The 17,233-nt window shown below is 41.4% G+C and overlaps 2 protein-coding genes across 2 annotated transcripts; one reads left to right on the forward strand and one right to left on the reverse strand.

The window, feature by feature from the left end:
- The first annotated feature begins 187 nt into the window (after nt 1–187).
- Nucleotides 188–16,145, forward strand: ppih (peptidylprolyl isomerase H (cyclophilin H)). The gene is made up of 9 exons (XM_085781503.1): nt 188–395; nt 11,795–11,859; nt 11,976–11,999; nt 12,268–12,312; nt 13,631–13,673; nt 14,336–14,428; nt 14,729–14,816; nt 14,921–14,961; nt 15,644–16,145. The coding sequence occupies exons 1-9, from the start codon at nt 330–332 to the stop codon at nt 15,710–15,712; spliced, it is 534 nt and encodes a 177-aa protein (XP_085637629.1). The 5' UTR covers nt 188–329; the 3' UTR covers nt 15,713–16,145.
- On the reverse strand, nt 7,358–9,974 carry LOC146984443 (putative G protein-coupled receptor 160). Its single transcript, XM_085783104.1, has 2 exons — nt 9,933–9,974; nt 7,358–8,478 (listed from the first exon to the last, which is right to left on the reverse strand). The coding sequence occupies exon 2, from the start codon at nt 8,454–8,456 to the stop codon at nt 7,362–7,364; it is 1,095 nt and encodes a 364-aa protein (XP_085639230.1). The 5' UTR covers nt 8,457–8,478; nt 9,933–9,974; the 3' UTR covers nt 7,358–7,361.
- Nucleotides 16,146–17,233: the final 1,088 nt, after the last annotated feature.

Consider the following 17,233-nt stretch of genomic DNA (forward strand, 5'->3'; position numbering starts at 1 on the left):
GATGAATATTAACAATAAAGAGAAACAAAAAAAAAAAAGCTTAAGAAAAAAAAGCAAAGACGGTTTGAGTATCTTTGATAAAAGGTTGCACATTTGCATTTGGTTACACAACTGCGAAGTGACCACCAGGCGGCAGCACTAAACAATAACCCAGCTTGTATTGCAGCGCCTAATCGCAAACGCATTTGTTTTGTCCTGACCTGTGAACCGTAGTTTGTCTCTTCTGAGCCGCCGTAGGTCCGAACAGCGCATGTGCTCAATGTTCAAATTATTGGTGTGAAATCAGTCAAACTGTATTTTTACTCCCGAAATACAAGGAAAGTTTTAAAATGTCGGTTGTGCCATCAAATCCCAACAACCCGATAGTTTTCTTCGACATCACCATCGGAGGGCAGGTGAGTAGACGACCCAGTCCGGTCTAAATGACAGAGACTTTAGCTCTCAGCTAACGTTCAGTCAACGTCTTCACATCTCACTAACTAGTCTCACCTTAATGTCTCAGTTTGGTTAAAATGTGTTGATCCGATGAACACCACCGCTGAGGTGTTTAAACAGAGCCACGTTAACACACACGTCTGATCATAACAACACAAGTTTCACTTTTCCTCTCGCGGTCTTGCCTCTGTGTTTTGTCCTGAACGACTTGTAGAGTGATGTGTTGAAGTGTTGAGGAGTGAGCTGAGGGCTTTTGTTTAGAATAAGTTAATTAACTTTTCGCCTCATAATTATCATATAATTTCATATATGTGTGTCTACACAGTATCTCACAAAAGTTAGTACACCCCCTCACATTTCAGCAGCCATTGTATTATATCATGGGACAATACTATAGAAATTAAACAAAACTTTAGAGTAGTCCGTGTACAGCTTGTATAGCAGTATAGATTTGCTATCTACTGAGAATAACTCAACACACAGCCATGATTGTCTAAATAGCTGGCAACACAAGTGAGTAGACCCCTAATGATACCTATACATGTCATTTAAACATCCAAAGCCACCGGTCCTATCCCCCATGTCCATGTTTTTGTATGTTTGACTGGTACAAACTTGTGTGTCATGGATTAGAGCTATTAAATTGGGTACAATTTTCTCATACTGGCCACTGGATGTTCAACATGGCCCCTCATGGCAAAGAAGTCTCTGGGGATTTGAGAAACAGGCTTGTTGTTCTCTACAAAGATGACCTAGGTTATAAGAACAGTTACACCCTGAAACTGAGCCACAGCACGATGGCCACAGTCATACAGCGGTTTTCCAAGACGGGTTTCGCATGGAACAGGCCTCGCAGCTGGCTCGACTAAAGAAGTTGAGTCCTTGTGCCCTGCGTCATATCCAGAAGTTGGCTTCAAAAAACAGATGCATGAGTTCTGAGGCTGAAGAAGTAGGAGGTCAGCCTGTCAGTGCTCAGAGCATATGCCGCACACTGCATCAAGTCAGTCTGGATGTTCACTGTGAGGTGTACTCACTTGTGTTGCCACCCATTTAGACAATAATGGCTGTGTGGTCAATTATGTTCAGTGGATTGTAGAGCTATACTGCTATACAATATGTATACTGACTATAAGTTATATTGAAGTTTCATTTCTATACTATTGTGAGATAGATAGATATATACTGTGAGATACTATATACGCGTGTTTGAGTTGTCATGCGTAAATGCTGCTGTGCAACACAAATTTCCATACAGACAGACAATAGAGGTCTTCTTAATCTTAATCTTAGCATTTATAATAGGCCATGTCAGTCTTATCTTGCAGGCAACCTTACAGTTAATGAGCAAAGCCCTGAGCGAAACACACCAAGACATGTCCAAAATTGTCTGAATTGATACTCTTATTTGATTTCTATGGGGGCAACACGCAGGTGCAGTGGTAAACCTCATAGCAACAAGGTTTTGTGTTCGATCCCCGGGCGTGGGGCGTTCCTGCAGTTTGCCATTTGTCCCTTTGCTTGTGTAGATTCCAGTCCAGTTTGTTATAGTTTGTTATGTACCTCAATATTGGAAGTAAAAGTTGAAAGGAGCAGATATAATTTTGATAATGACTGTGACTGTGGCTTCCTAAGGCACTGTGGGTCCCCACATCTTCTTTAACATCAAATTTGAAACCTTTTCGGGGCTTTCAAGGCACTAAACCCTAAACTTTAATGACCAAACACAGCATATTTACATACCGTACTTTAGGTCGGCTTAAGAGTCACTTCATCCTGTAGGAAGAATCCTTCAATCCAACATACAAAAACATGTCTTGTAAATGCGTCACAGAGGTGTAGAATGCCTGTGTATCAGAGTTAAAGTACACATTGTATGAAAAAGTAGTGTAGTTTATGGATGGTTTTGCGGCAGCACAAATAATCTCACCTTTATAAACAGAGGGAAATGTCCTCCCTTCCTTCCATAATATTATTATGTAATTTAGATCACAAAGTTGTCAAAGGCCTCATCACAGGAAAAATGTATTCCCCAGCTTTAATCCCTATCCTCATGTTGATTGTTCAGTGTTTCCCCTAGCCGTTTTGTCTTTGGGGGGGGGGCTGGATGTGAAGGTGTGTGTGTTCATCTCTCGCGCGCTCTGTTTGGATTAAATAAACACAAATAGGCTACAAACACACACATTGGCCTCTAGTATATCGCGGCGTTTTATTTTGAAAAGGGTCTGAAAATTGACCGGAGGCCTGTACTGCGAAGGAGGCTCGACATGGCCAGGCTTTGTGTTCATGATGCAGCTCAACAAAACCTCAAGTCCTGGCCCGAGTTAACACGGTACTACGAAGCTGGTTATCAACTTGGTTTGTTAAGTCTGGCTCTCAGTTTTGTGATCTGTGCGCGTTCACATCAAAGGGGGCGTTTGACGTCATATTCTTCTTCTTCCGCACAAAATGGATCCACAATGGACTGATTTCAGCCAAGAGGAGCAGGTTGTTTTAATGGAGAGAGTATGAGCGAAGCACGATCGCAGCCTGAAGCATCAGTGTTGCTGCAAATATGACAAGAGAGGAGGCTGCTGTTAATTTCTGACAACTGAACATTGCGCTACTTTTAAATATGAAGCTTTATTCATTTAAATTACTAAATAAATTAGAGCAACAAGTTATTTTAAATTATATTTTATATTGTTTTCATATATTTCACTGATCGAAATTATAGAATACGAGTATGTGTTTTTGTATGTGTGTGCGTATGAAAATAGTGGGTTTTTTATGTGCTGTGACTACAAGCAAATCTCATATTGTCTCTGTACAAAGACAACAAAGACTTATTCAAGATTTGCGTTTGGGCAACACTGAAATATAACAGGCAAAACATCGAAATTGATTTATTCATGGCCACATTAAAGCAGATATCAGTGGAATGTTTTTGTTAATATAAGTCCTAAATAGTCCTATTTTCCGTCAGCAATCACTTACATGAAGTATTTCAGCCTAAACACGAGTCTCTCCGTCACTCTGCTCTGCTGTAACCCGAGGAGAAAATTTTCCTTGTGGGATACAAGTGTTATCCAATGAGGGGAGAGAACGGCATGAAGGGCTGTGTGTGCAGCCAAGGGATGCGCGTGAATGTGGTGACGTAGCACGAGGACCAATTGATGCCTGACAAGGGCGGGGGCTGCTAACTCATGGTGCGTTCAAGGAAACTCGTACTTTGTGTTTTTCCTTCCTGTGAAGTCATACCAGTTCGATCTGGTACGAGTTCACGGGTCGGAAGTTACGAGTGGCCGTTATAGGGAACTTTCACAGACAACAGGACGGTAAAAACACGAGCTACGGGTTACCTGGAACGCTACCAAGTCGTAGTTGTGACTTGAAGCTGTAACTTACGGTTTCAAAAGCCTGCCTTGAACACAGCATTAGCCGAAACGGCCGTGCCACTGATATCTGCTTTAAGTGAAATTAATTGTTACCGATTATCCATCTGTCCTGCTGTGAGTGGACAACTTCTTTCAGTGGTGACTGTATAAAAAATAAGATATAGGCTATAGCCTAATATTATAATGAGCTCCTGACGCTCGACTCAACGGGTGAGGAGGTGGAGACAATTCTCGGCGCAGACGCTCAGAAAGTCAACACCAGCAGATCAGCTGATCTCTCCCTCCGTACAAACGCTCCGTTCTGATCCAGCTCCACTGGACTTTCAAAGTAAAGCTGACGCCAGCTGAAAATGAGTTACACAGTGAAACAGCGGTGCTTTTATCGCCAGTTTTATGATTAAAGCAGAAGTAAGCGATCCGGTCGTTTTGGCTAACTTCTTGTCAGCCGATGGAGTTAGCAGCCCCCGCCCTCGTCATGGATCTATTGGTCCTCGTCCCTACGTCACCACGCATTCCTTGGCTGCAACCACAGCCCTTCATGCCGTTCTCTCTCCTCATTGGATAAAGGTTGTAGGATACAAGGAAATAAAATAAAAGTTTTCTCCTCGGCTTACAGCAGAGCAGAGTGACTGACAGACCCGTGTTTCGGACCAAACACTCTATGTAAGTGATTGCCGTCGGAAGATATAACTATTTAAGACTTATATTAAAGCAGTACTAAAGAACTTTCAGTTTTGGTTGAGTTTGGCGGTGCCTGTGGACCAAAGCGGTAGTGTTTTGCCTGAAGAAAGACTCCATTTCCCATGAACACTAGCGTGAAGCCCTGTAAATATCCTGCATTAAAATTAACAGAAGACATCAAAACTAAGTTTCTGTTTCCAGTGGATCATTTCAAAGTGAAAACACAAACATAATCCATTGCTAAAGTGCCGTTTTGCCTGTTCCCTCCTTGTTGTGACTCGCAAAAGTGAAAGTGAAACTTAAGTGAGAGCAGGGTTCCTACCATGCTCCTCAAAGCTGCTTAGTGCCAGAGAAAGAGATACAGACCCCCTCAGGCAATGACAGAGGTGTCATTCAACTCGTTGTAAGTCGATGTATCATCACAAAAGTTATGAAAATATTTTATGAAGGTTGAAAAGTTCCTTAGTGTTGGTTTAACACAAATATTCCGCTTACTTCTGCTTTAAACTCAGACGCCAAAACGACTGCTGCAGGGCGCGAGCCGGGGCCGCGGAGGTGCACGCCGCGGTGAATCTGATGTGGTTCGCGGCGCTTCCTCACCCGGTGTGTACCCGGCGTGAGCGCTGGTATTTAAAAATCAGATGGCAGAGGGAGAATAGCGCCGTTTGGTTGCTTGGGCAGCTTGGGTGCTTCAGGTGGAGCGCTCTACAGTTTGATCAGACCAACAGGTCCGCTTTGACCGCGATTGGCTCCTTGATGTCCCGTTTTTCAAGGGGGGCGGGGGCCTGTGCAGGCGGGGCGGGAAACACTGTTGTTTGTTTATCCCCCCATCAAAATAATTTCCTCTTCCTGTAAAAGGATTCCAAATATTTGATGAGGGCGTTTCCATGGCATTCACTCAACATTGTTTCTTGAATTTTAACTTAAGATCCTGCCAGCGACCGTTGCTGACAGAATTGCTTGACTCTTCGTGGTTAACCGAAAAACTGGTTTGCAAGTATGCAACAGTAGGCGCCAACTCTGTATCTGTGACTGTGCTGACTGATTAATAATAATAATAATAATAATAATTCTTTATTTATTTAGTGGCATCACTGCTACGGTTGGCCCTCGGCTCAAACATACAGTAGCCTATGTGGCCTCACTCCAAAAACGGCATCATCTCCCCAGTTTTATCCCTCCCCAACTCGACACATTCAACACTGTTTGCTACCATGAACAGCAAACGGCAATCAATATCCATGACAAGTCCCTCCCAAGTTTCCTGTTTTTACCGGACACACGTACTCATGTGGAACGGAATCACGTCCTTGAAAGGCGTCCAATACAGGGCACACTTAAATCTCCCTGAAAGCAACCACCATAGCATTAAATGTGAGCTTTACCTACAATTTTATGTTTGGACTCTGAAAACAGGCCCTGCTGCTTAACTTTGGGGAGGAAACAAAAAAATACAGGAAGGGAAAATCCAAATACAATATATTATGCTTTTCCTGGCGGTACATAAATTAATAGAAGACCAAATGTAACTGAAAAACGTATTAATGCATTTAAATTGTTGCTTAAAATATATTTCAGATCCAGAATAGTTCCCAGATAGACCTCATATGATTGGCAGTAGAAATTCTCCATGGGAAAAGCAGCTGGTTTGTTGAAGAAAAAGAAGAAGTCGCTCCTTCATTTGAACATAATTACAAACAAGCAGGGAAAAAACATTTTTAACATAAAAAAGTTTTATTGTCATGGTAGTTTTAAAATACATTGTACAACAACGTACATCACATTAAGTAGCTATGCACATAACATCATAGTGCACATGGCTCTCTATGAACTGGACATTTTACTCTCCGAACTGATATTCAGTTTGAGCAGCAGTCTGTTGGACCTAATATTGAACAACACTTATGAACTTTTAACTCTAAAACTCTAAAATCCCTTTCCTTTTTGTTTATCTTACCTGAGTGCACATCTTCATGGAATTTAATATTCCCACATTGGTGATGTTCTCTGGGTCGTGGAAAAAGAGAAATTTATTGAGATATAATAATCAGATCTGTTGTTTGAAAATGTCTTATCCTTTTGTTCCCGAACATGTCCCTGAACATAAACATAAATGATCTTTACAGTTTGCCATTTTAGAAATACAGCAGTGATAAATGTAATGGGCAATTTTAATGTGATTTCATGTGTACAATAATTGAGGTATTTCCTGGTTCCTGTTTATCCTTGTAGTCTGTTGTCCAGTCCATCAGCCTGATCATATCACATTGTGTTCCTTGTTAAGGGAATGAGCTTTGAACTTCTTTGACTTTGCTTACACAGACACAATCCTGTCCTTTCCGGTGCATCCATCTAATGTGTATTGGCAAAGAGTAGAAAAATAATCAAGGCCGGTGAAAGAAAAATCAAGGTATTATTTCAAAATATTGAGAAGCATCTTGAAAGACGCACTGTTGTGGTAGTAAAATTGAACTGAGTATTAATCCTTAATTGCCATTGCATATCCCTGAAGGCAACATACAAAATCAGTCTATAAAACATTTCTGAGTTGATTTCTGCAAATATTTACAAAGTTTTTTTTTTCTTCCCCCAATACTTTGCTGCTCAGTTCTTTAAATAATTACATTATCAAAGACAACATCTTCCTCTTTATGTGTAACTCCAGGAAACTTGTGCGTGAGCTGAAGGAGAGATGTGAGATACAGATTCTGTGACCATCACAGCATTCACATTGTTGAACTGTCCATAGAGGTATAGAGGTGTGCTCATCCTCATGAAGTCTTAACTCACTCCTCTGTATCATCGTTTTCATTTCCAGGTCTGTGAAATGAGAATTGACAGAGGTTTTTTTTTTTTTTTTTTTTTTACATGTTACACGTAAAGAAGGGAGTTTCTCTTCTGTTGCGAAGGGTTAAACACACCTGCGGGGGATTGCTGCCGCCACGTTCCTTTGCTCAAATGCCAGTAAACGTGCCATGCACACACATTGTCCGGCAGATGGTTGTATGGCCCGAGCCATTTGCTTTTAACCCAGAACACCACACCCATCAGTAAACTGTTGGTGCACTCCAACCACAGGAGGTTAACACTGATGTAGGCCGGTACCCCGTAGCCTAAGACCAGACAAAGCACAGATACCACAAGGTAAGGTATCCAGATTGCTGTAAAGCACAGAGTGAGGCTGAACCACAGAGGTGGCAAAGCGGTCTCGTCCAGATTGTTGTCCTGACTGCTTTTTGTCTTTGCGGAGAGCGGTGAAATGAACAAATCGCTGCGCTGGTCCTCTTTTTCCTCCCTCATGTCAGATATCCTGTCGGCTTCTTTCACCCAATGTGGAATTCTTGACCAAAACAGTAGCATCGCAAAAAGGATCGGGATAAAAAGCAACAAATCAAAGTAGGGGACCAGTATGGATTCCTCCACTTCGCACACCATTGCCTTTATCCCCGTCACATAATCCAGTTCCATCGGCGTACCTTTCACCGAACTGAAGGAGCGGATAACAGCCAGCATCCACACCAGCAGTGTCAAGAACACATTCCTGGCAAATTTGCAGCAGGTGCTCTGCTTGCCAAGGCTGGAGTCTTCTAAACAGTAGTCCAATAAACCCAGAAACATCACCGGTAGAGGCAGCGCGCCAAATATCGCCGAGGTGTGGGCCAACAGGAAGCAACGTGACCCAAGAAACCTTTCATCCCCGAGAAACCACATAGCCGCCATACCAAATGTCACCAACACATCAGCCAGGACGATGGACACGCTGCACATGCTCAGAAAAGAGGCAGACAGCTTCCGGCAGCATAGGTAGAAGACCACCACGTCCAGTCCGCACTTGAAAAGCAGAAGAATCAGATACTTGTCAGCGTTGTCCGTGTGATGGGCAGATCCCTCCTCCCATTGCTCCATAATGGCCAGCATTTTGATGCAGGTGCTGGTTGGCAGAGTCTCTGGCAACTCTGGAGACATTTACGTAGCAGTCCGGAAAACGCTATAAAAAGAAGAAAAACGATATATTACCAGTTAGGAACTTTTGCTATGCAGAGACAGACAAAAGTGATGGAACAAAGAGGATGACGCATTTCCTAATTTCGCAACAAACTTTGGCCCATACAGGAAAGAGAGTGTTTATTAGGTACCTGGCGTTCCCCTTGGAATTTGTTTAAAGGCTCATTTCCTGCACATGAATTGGTCTGTATAAACGCAGTTTGTAAGATTGTGTCACCACATGCACACCATTTTCCAAAGTGATCCAAATTACAGTGAGGTTAAGGTAAAAAAAAAAAAAAAAGCTGCTGTTATATATATATATATTTTTTTTTTAAATAACAGAAACTGCAGGTACTAGGACCATGCTGAAACATCCACCTCAGTCAAACCCATGCAAAATCTGCAGCGTCAACACCACCAAACTATGAAAGATGGATGACATGTGTTTTTTTTAAAGGTCCCATATTATTCTGTTTTTCAACAATTTCACATAGGTCGAAGTGGTCCAACCACATTGTATCCGTAGCGTATTGCCCCCAAATCAATCTGCAGTAATCTAATGGTGCTTTTCCACTAGCACGGTACGGCACGATGCGGCACGGCAAGGCTCTACTCGGGTTTTTTTGCTTTTCCACTAGTACCTGGTACCTGGTACTTTTTTGGTAACGCCTCAGTCCTGGTTCCAGGCGAGCCGAAGCGGTACTAAACATGACGTCAGCCGACTGCCTTCCACCGATTGGCCAGAGCGTCGTCACTGCTGGAAGAGTAGCAAGCGCGACTTCCAACACGAGAATCAAACCCACTAATTTGAAAAGAACACAGACAACAACAGCGCCCACTGAGTGTGTTTGGAGCTGACGAGAAAAAGAGAGAGAGAGAGAGAGACGACGTGGTAGTAGCCGCCATGATCTGACGACCCTGCCCACACTGAGGAGGAACTATGAAGAACTCAGCTGTAATGGAAAAGCACCTCCAGGCGTCATAAAAAGGCCACGGGAACACACATACCCGCTACAAAACCAGTATAAAGTGGATTTTGCATAATATGGGCCCTTTAAAAATGTGTGAGTGATGTCTTGAGACACATTCCTTTTAAGTTAGCAAATATGACTTTACAACTAATCACAGTTAGATCATGTTGGAACAGGACATCACTTTGTAAACATCTCTTACTTAGCCAGCCAAAAAAATAACATTGTTGAATTGCTGTAATGTGTTTGGCACCTTATTTCAGATGGCTAACTTAAAAACAAGTATATTAAGACATACCTATGACTCCTTTACAGTCAGTTCCATGTTAAACATACATGATTAAAGCAATGGTATTCATCCCAGCAACACACATAGCATCCTTAGTTTCCGCATTACCGGTAACATGGCAGGTAAAGCAAGTCAGGCCGCTTTTTAAGTGTGCAGCATTACGCAACGAGTGAGACCCTCCTCTCTTGTCTGTACCTTTCAGCTCAGGGTTGTCCTAGTCCGCAAAGGTCCAAATGCCCCCCCCCTCATCTGGCAATACGAGTCCAGAGCCCCTGCATGCTCTCAGTGAGACTGGTCGGTGCAGGTGTGTGACTGCTGTCAGTCGGAGTTTACATTTAAGCTGCTCTTTTTGGCTCCTCCTTTCTGTGAGTACAAACATCGGATGGGACACGACACGCCTTTGTAGCCTACACGGAAACACACTTGTTTTCCCTCTTATACTCCCAAGAGGCGACTGGCTCTTGTTATGTGGATTCACATATCCTATGACCGGTAGCTCTAACAATGAATGCATGTTAGTTGAAACCACACCCACCCACTGGTTTTGTTGGCTTACACCATTTCTCTATACAGTTAGACACGTCAGGTGTTGGAGGCATCAGGTTGCTGTAATTATATAAATAAATAAAACTCTAATCTTTGTAACATACGTATACCGCACAGTCTGCTGGAAAGTTATCACCTACCTTACTTATTTTCCTGGATGCCAGTTTTTCCGCACCATCACAGAGCTCGGGCTTTAGTTAAACAGTGGAGGAAATTAATGAATGAAAATATTGAGAGACTTTTTAACATGATGTCTCACACTTTGTCGCAGGTCCTTCTGCTCAGTTTGATTCCCGTGTGCAGCCGTTTGCTCTTGGTGCGGATATTACAGCTCCATGTATATTTTTGCGTTCGGAGATGCTGGAGAGTAGATGAGGTAGATGTGGCTATCCCTGGACTTTGGACTCTAACATGGTTGTTGAGTGAAACCCTCAGCCTTAATAACCGTCTGCATCGGCTCAGTGCGCCTGATGCGTCTCATCGCGCAATTCTTTTTCTGGTTTTAAACAATCTGAAGTCATCGTTGAAACATGTGAACATATGAATTTTTTTTTTAAATGTAGAAACTGAAACAACATGACGTTAATGACCTCATATGCTCTCTCTTACCTGTTGTTAGACACTTGTCTTCAGGGTATGTCTCACTGCAGCCAGATAACCCCCCCTCCCCTTCCAGCAGATAACGTGTCCTGCAGCCGATGTTTGTTCTGTGTCAACACACTCAACTTCTGCGTTTCATTTCAACGCTCATACTGGATTGTCCATGTAGCAGAGACAGGAGGTCTGAAGGCTGCTTGTTTTATAATGAGGAGTCTGCCTGGAGGGAGGGAACAGTTGAGCAGCGATGTCATGAAGACAAGCCTCTCTTCTTTTTTACACCAGCTTATTGTCTGTTGTCACGCTGACACACTGATGATGTGGGAGGCCTGGGTGGACCGACACACACACACACACACACACACACACACACACACACACAGAGGAGGATTTGATGTCAAATAGTGTTGTAGTCCTCACATTTACATTATTCTATTATGTATGCTTTGACCACTGGGAAATGGTATCTGGCACGGGACACAGAAGCGTGTATTGTTTCAATAGAACAGTAGATTGAATAATAAATTCAACAATAATAATGATAAAAAAAAATATATCTATGATAATGATTAGTAGAAAAAACAGGACAGGGATAAGTAATAAAGGGAAAGCAAACAGTATGCAACCATTGGAATAAGAATAGGGGGCACACACTCACACACCAAAACTCAGTCCCACACTTACACCAGTTATTCAAGAAGAATTGGTGATGTATGCCACAGTAAAGCATAGATAGATACTGTTACCAGGTGAGGTATAACTGGTTAGTCCAGATTAGAGTCGTAAAGAAGCCTCCAGGGGCAAGATTCATGGGTTTCAATTCATCTGCTATGATTTTCCTCTTTTTTTTTTAGGTTTACATGTCTGTCTTCATTTGATAACTCTTGTTTGTGTGTTTGTCAACTGTTTGTCAGGATGTGGGACGGATGAAAGTTGAGCTGTTTGCCGATGTGGTTCCCAAGACGGCAGAAAACTTCCGGTAAGGAGAAACATTGTTTTGTTTTGTTTTTTTCATATCTGAGAGATGACATGCCAGGTTTATATATGTTCATGTAGATTATTTCTGTTTTCAAAGCCCTACATTATCTTTTACAGGCAGTTCTGCACTGGAGAGTTCAGGTAAGACAAACCCTGTTCTCCTTTTATCAGGTTAAGACATGCGGAGAAACCTGTTTAACACAGCAGGTTTCTATGAGCCATTACAACACAGCTGGTTTATTCAACTCTGGGTTTACCTGTTTCACTGAGACAGCAGTGCTGTGCTGCTCATGATCGTCTCACATTCTCATGAACACCTCGCTCAGCTGCAATAGGTGATGCAGAGAAAGCCTGCTTTGTTAAACTGCAGTGTGTTTTATCTTTACTGTCTCAAACATCTGTCCCGCAGGAAAGATGGTGTGCCCATTGGTTACAAAGGCTGCACGTTCCACAGGTAAATAACATGGCACATTTCCAGTCATTTCCCAGTCAGGCATAAATAAAGTTTATCTTTTCTTATCATATCTGATTTTATCTTGATTTCTATCTGATGTTGGGAGATGGACAGCTTTTTACAATAAGACTACCATTATAAAGGAATCATGTAGTTTATTATGCTCTTTCTGTAAATTGTGAGGCTATGTTCCTCTTGGCTGTTCCCCTAGTAATTTAAGCAAGAAAATGAAAAGTCAGTGCGAGGTCAATGAGGGGTAAAAAGTCTGAGCTACAAAACACTGAAATCTTGTCACTTTCCCTCTGATTATCTGAAACTTAATATGAAATTCTGTGATTTAGAAAATGTTTAGCAGTAATATACCAGTGATAGGCAGTAATATATTTCTACCAATAAGCTAAATGATTAATTTGGTTCTTCACATGAGAACAAAAACAAGCGTCTGAGTAAGGGAAATCATTTGACACTCATAGTTAATAATTTTCATTTACTGATCTCTTAAAGAGCATCCCTGATCCCTGAACATGATCCTTCATTTGTAACTGTCTCTCCATCACTGCAGTTACCAGCTATTAACCACCGTCAGCATTTTAATAGTCAACGATATATGAAATGACCAGCTTATCACTTTGAGTCCTTGTCAGTATTGTTTCCCTGGCTGTGCAATCAGTCACAGGTGTTGATCAGATTATTCTTCACAATGGATATCTGAATGCCGATGGGATTGTAGCTCTCCAGCTATAACACAGTTGGTGTCCACTCATCCAGTCTTTGTCCCACTGTTCACATATCTGTGTTAAAGTGTTAACAACCAAATGAATGACCTAATTAAAACGCATTTATAAGATAAGATAGACTTCATTGATCCCAGATTAGGAAACTACTGAAAGTTTTTCTTTTTTTTTAAAGCACAAAAGTAACAAGTATACAAGAGGCTGCTACAGTATTTGTAATGATTTCAACTGGACAAAAAACTTCAAGTCTCTGGTTACTTTTGAAATATCCATTTATATATCATGTGTTGTTGGAACAGATTCCCTATCTCCCTTGTGTTGACTTCTATTTCTGTTTTGCAAAGCAAGAGATTTTTATCTTTTGATCATTTGCCACCTGGATTAAACAGTGGTTGTTATGAAAAACCATAAAAAGTATTACGGTATCCCCCATGGAGACTTCCTTGTTTTATGAAAGTGCCTTTGCTGGACACTGATTAACAGGTGAAAAAAGGAAGAAAGACTTACTGGCAAAGTTTTTCTCTGACAGTTTCCTGCCTAAGGCAAAACAGAATTTACTGATGTTTTCAACGACTCATTGACAGGGTTATCAAAGACTTCATGATACAAGGAGGGGACTTTGTAAATGTAAGTACAAACAAACACCTCATCTTCTCTCTGATAAGTCTTCTCGTCACATCTGTGGGAAGAGTAACGTATTCATGGTTTAATGTTTGGTATCAGTCTGTGTTAGCATATATGGCTTTGAGGCTGCAGTAAGTTTGTAGAACAGCCACATTTGAAATAAAGAACCACAACAGTTGTTTTTCTCATGACACAGCAGAGGAGACAGTTCATCTGTGCTTACTGTGAGTGCTTAGGTAACATAAGTAACTGCACATTGAGTAATCCCTGATAGGATTGCTGCTTTGGAGGTATCTATGATAATTGTTCTCAGTGTGAAAGGAGGTAAAAGAAGAATTGCACTTTAAAAATTAAAAGTTGCACTTCAACAAACCTGAGGCGGTGTAGTTTGCATCAGTGGATGGAATGTGGTGTAGGAACTGGGCCAACGTGACTCACAGCAGCTTTTCGCACTCCTCTCTAAAGCACCTACATATCTATGCACCATATATTGTGCTTTCAACATGGCCTCCCAGGATGTTGAACAAACTGCAGTTGAACTTTGAACCGAGCAGGCTGAAATTACTTTTTGGTATGTCTCCCTCTGGGGGATGATGAGAGTAATTACAGCACTGCAGAAACGTGTCCGCTTGTCTTAACGGCTGGTTGCCTTGTCTCTTGTGAAGGGCGATGGCACTGGTATCTGCAGCATCTACAGAGGACCATTTGCAGATGAGAACTTCCGAATGAAGCACTCTGCGCCCGGCCTTCTGTCCATGGTATGTATGTACATCAATTTACTGATGTCCGGGATACTCATGATGAATCACTAAAAGGTCTATTGACTTTGACTTCAGCTAAATCAACACTGGATTTCCTGTAATCGTTCTCTACATCCTGCAGAATAAAGCGTTAATCAAGACTTGATTAATTCTTTCAAAGTCAACTGATGCCAATCTCTGCAGAGAATGGGATTTGAGTGAGGCATTGAAAGTGAATTAACTGCGGCTTTAATGTGTTCAAAACTGCCATTATCTCTCAGCAGTCTTCCTCTTATCCTCATCAATGCTTCTTTTCAGGCAAACAGTGGTCCAGGGACGAACGGTTGTCAGTTTTTCATCACCTGCACTAAATGTGACTGGTTAGATGGGAAACATGTTGTTTTTGGTGAGCCCCCAGTACAATTTGTGCATTCCTATTCATTTAAATCCATATTTAATTTTTTTTGTCTATGTGTCCGAGTTTAATTGTATTGTTTGCAACTGTTTCAGGGAAAGTGGTTGATGGTTTGCTGATCATGAGGAAAATTGAGGTAAAATTATTTAATTATTCATTTATATGTATTAATTGGATGAAATACAAATGTTCACTCTTTCTCTGGCAGGAATAAATCCACAGACAAAGGAATAAATCCACAGACAATTCAAACTGATTTGTAAAATGACAAAAATACTGAACAAAACATTGAGTGGAGGGTTCCCACTGAAAATGCTGAAAACAAAAAAAAATGTATTCAAGCCAACACAGCATATAAAGAAACAGAAGAATAGTCTTCCCATAAACACTTATGCAATGTGTTTACATTGAGACGGCCTTGTCTTTGTCATGCAACAGTGTATGTCTCTTATTTTTGCAATCATCCCTTAGATCAAAATGAATGTTATGAATGTTATCTCGAGTAATGTAATAAAACCAGTTTCACAAATATTTTAGTAGAGTAGACATCCTACCTACAACTACTGAGGCAGTGTAAACACAATGTTGAATTTCTTCTTTGCAGTTGATTAGTTGTATAAATGCTGTAAAAATTAAAAAGGAGCAGTTATACAGTGTCACTGTAAAAAAAAAAAAAAGCTCCATTCTGTGCTCAAAACCTTTGCAGTAGTGTGGAGGAGGCCTGAAAACCAACCACTGACAGTTTGAATGAATGATGCTCAGTGTAATGTTTTATGTTGAGTGTTTTGTCCTAAATGTATGGTCTTTCCTCCCAACAGAACGTCCCTACAGGACCCAACAACAAGCCCAAACTGCCCATCCTTATAGCACAGTGTGGAGAGATGTAACCAGCTTCCTCATTAACACCAGTGTAAAAAAACATCACCTCTGTACCTCTGACACAAATATAAATCCACATCTTATTCCTGTATGGATGCCTTCTCCCAGAATGCACAGGGGAGGACAATGTCAAATTCAGCAGTACATCATTTCATTATCAAAATTTAGAATTTTGTTTAATAATCCCAGGCTGACAACTGTATCCAAACCCCATTGGCACTGAAGGGATGTAATAAATGTATTGGTTTAAATTTCACTTTGTAAAACTTAATGTCCAGTGCGGGTGTTGATATTTTTCCTCATACACATAAAGACAATGTGTGCTCACTGGTACAATAACTTTCCATATCTTTGGTTACCGTGTGAAACATTCTCATTCCTTATGCACAACACTGTGTCTTCATTTATCAATAAAATATTTTACATTTTTATAAACTTTTAGAGGTGATTTTGCCTGATTTTTTTTTTTTCCTTTATTAAGTTACGATAGTGAGACAGGAGGGTCAGGGCGTGAGAGAGTGAGGATAACGCACTTGTGGGACCCCAAGTCAGACTTGAACCTATGGCTGCTGCAGTTAGGACTTAAAGCCTATATGGTCTATGCTCTACTCGGTGAATCACTGGGGTGTCCACAAGAGAGTACATTTGTTATTACTAGTACATTTGTTATTACTAGTGTCATGAAATATATTTTAATATTTACAGAAGCTATAGTCTCAGACCAACTAAATTATTTTATACATACATGTAGGCCGCTATCAGGGTATTTTACTTTGGTCTGCTGCTTTATCTGCCTTTTCATTCTTGAAATTTACTTAATGTTGTGCTAAGAACAGAGGGTTTGATATCCATGATTGGAAACCTCTCTGAAATCAACTTTGCATTTAAGAACATTGTGTACCCAGTATATTATGCATTGATTTTGGTAGATTTTACCTTTAGAAAAAGCAAGTATGATGTCTTATTTAGTTTTGAAAGAAATTGCATTTATCATTGGGGTATTTTACAGAGATGTACAGCCTGGTGAATCCTGAAGTGATAGTGGGCCGATGCCCCAATGCCATGGTGCAGAGGACGGAAGCACTTTGGAGTGAAAAGCACAAGAGTCCTCTAAACCACACACTTGAGTGCCAAGCAATCCCCTGCTGAACTTATGGTTACCTCTTCATGTCCCAGCCATCCATACAAATCCAAGCCCCCAGATCCCCTCCCCCATCCACGCTCTCCCCCTTCTGCCTTGGATCTAGTTCACTTGGCACAAAAGAATCCTTTCAGATGTAGACTCAGTTCTTATGGAGGCAGGAAGAAGGTTGTTTTTTTTTTGTGTGTGTGTTTTTTTTGTTTTGTTTTTTTGGAGGGGGGTGGGGGTGGGGGGTCTCTTCGTGGGGAGGCTTTCTGGGGTCAATGCTAAAGCCCATCTTTGTGTGGGAGAATGGGGCTTGGCCATTAACACCAAGTTCTTCACACATCAGCCAGTGCTCATAAACAGTGCCAGTGGAGCATTAACATGACAATGGGTGGGGGCTGTG

This window comes from Trachurus japonicus, chromosome 7, assembly GCF_045865225.1.
Source record: "Trachurus japonicus isolate A0001 chromosome 7, Traja_1.0".
Taxonomy (NCBI): domain Eukaryota; kingdom Metazoa; phylum Chordata; class Actinopteri; order Carangiformes; family Carangidae; genus Trachurus; species Trachurus japonicus.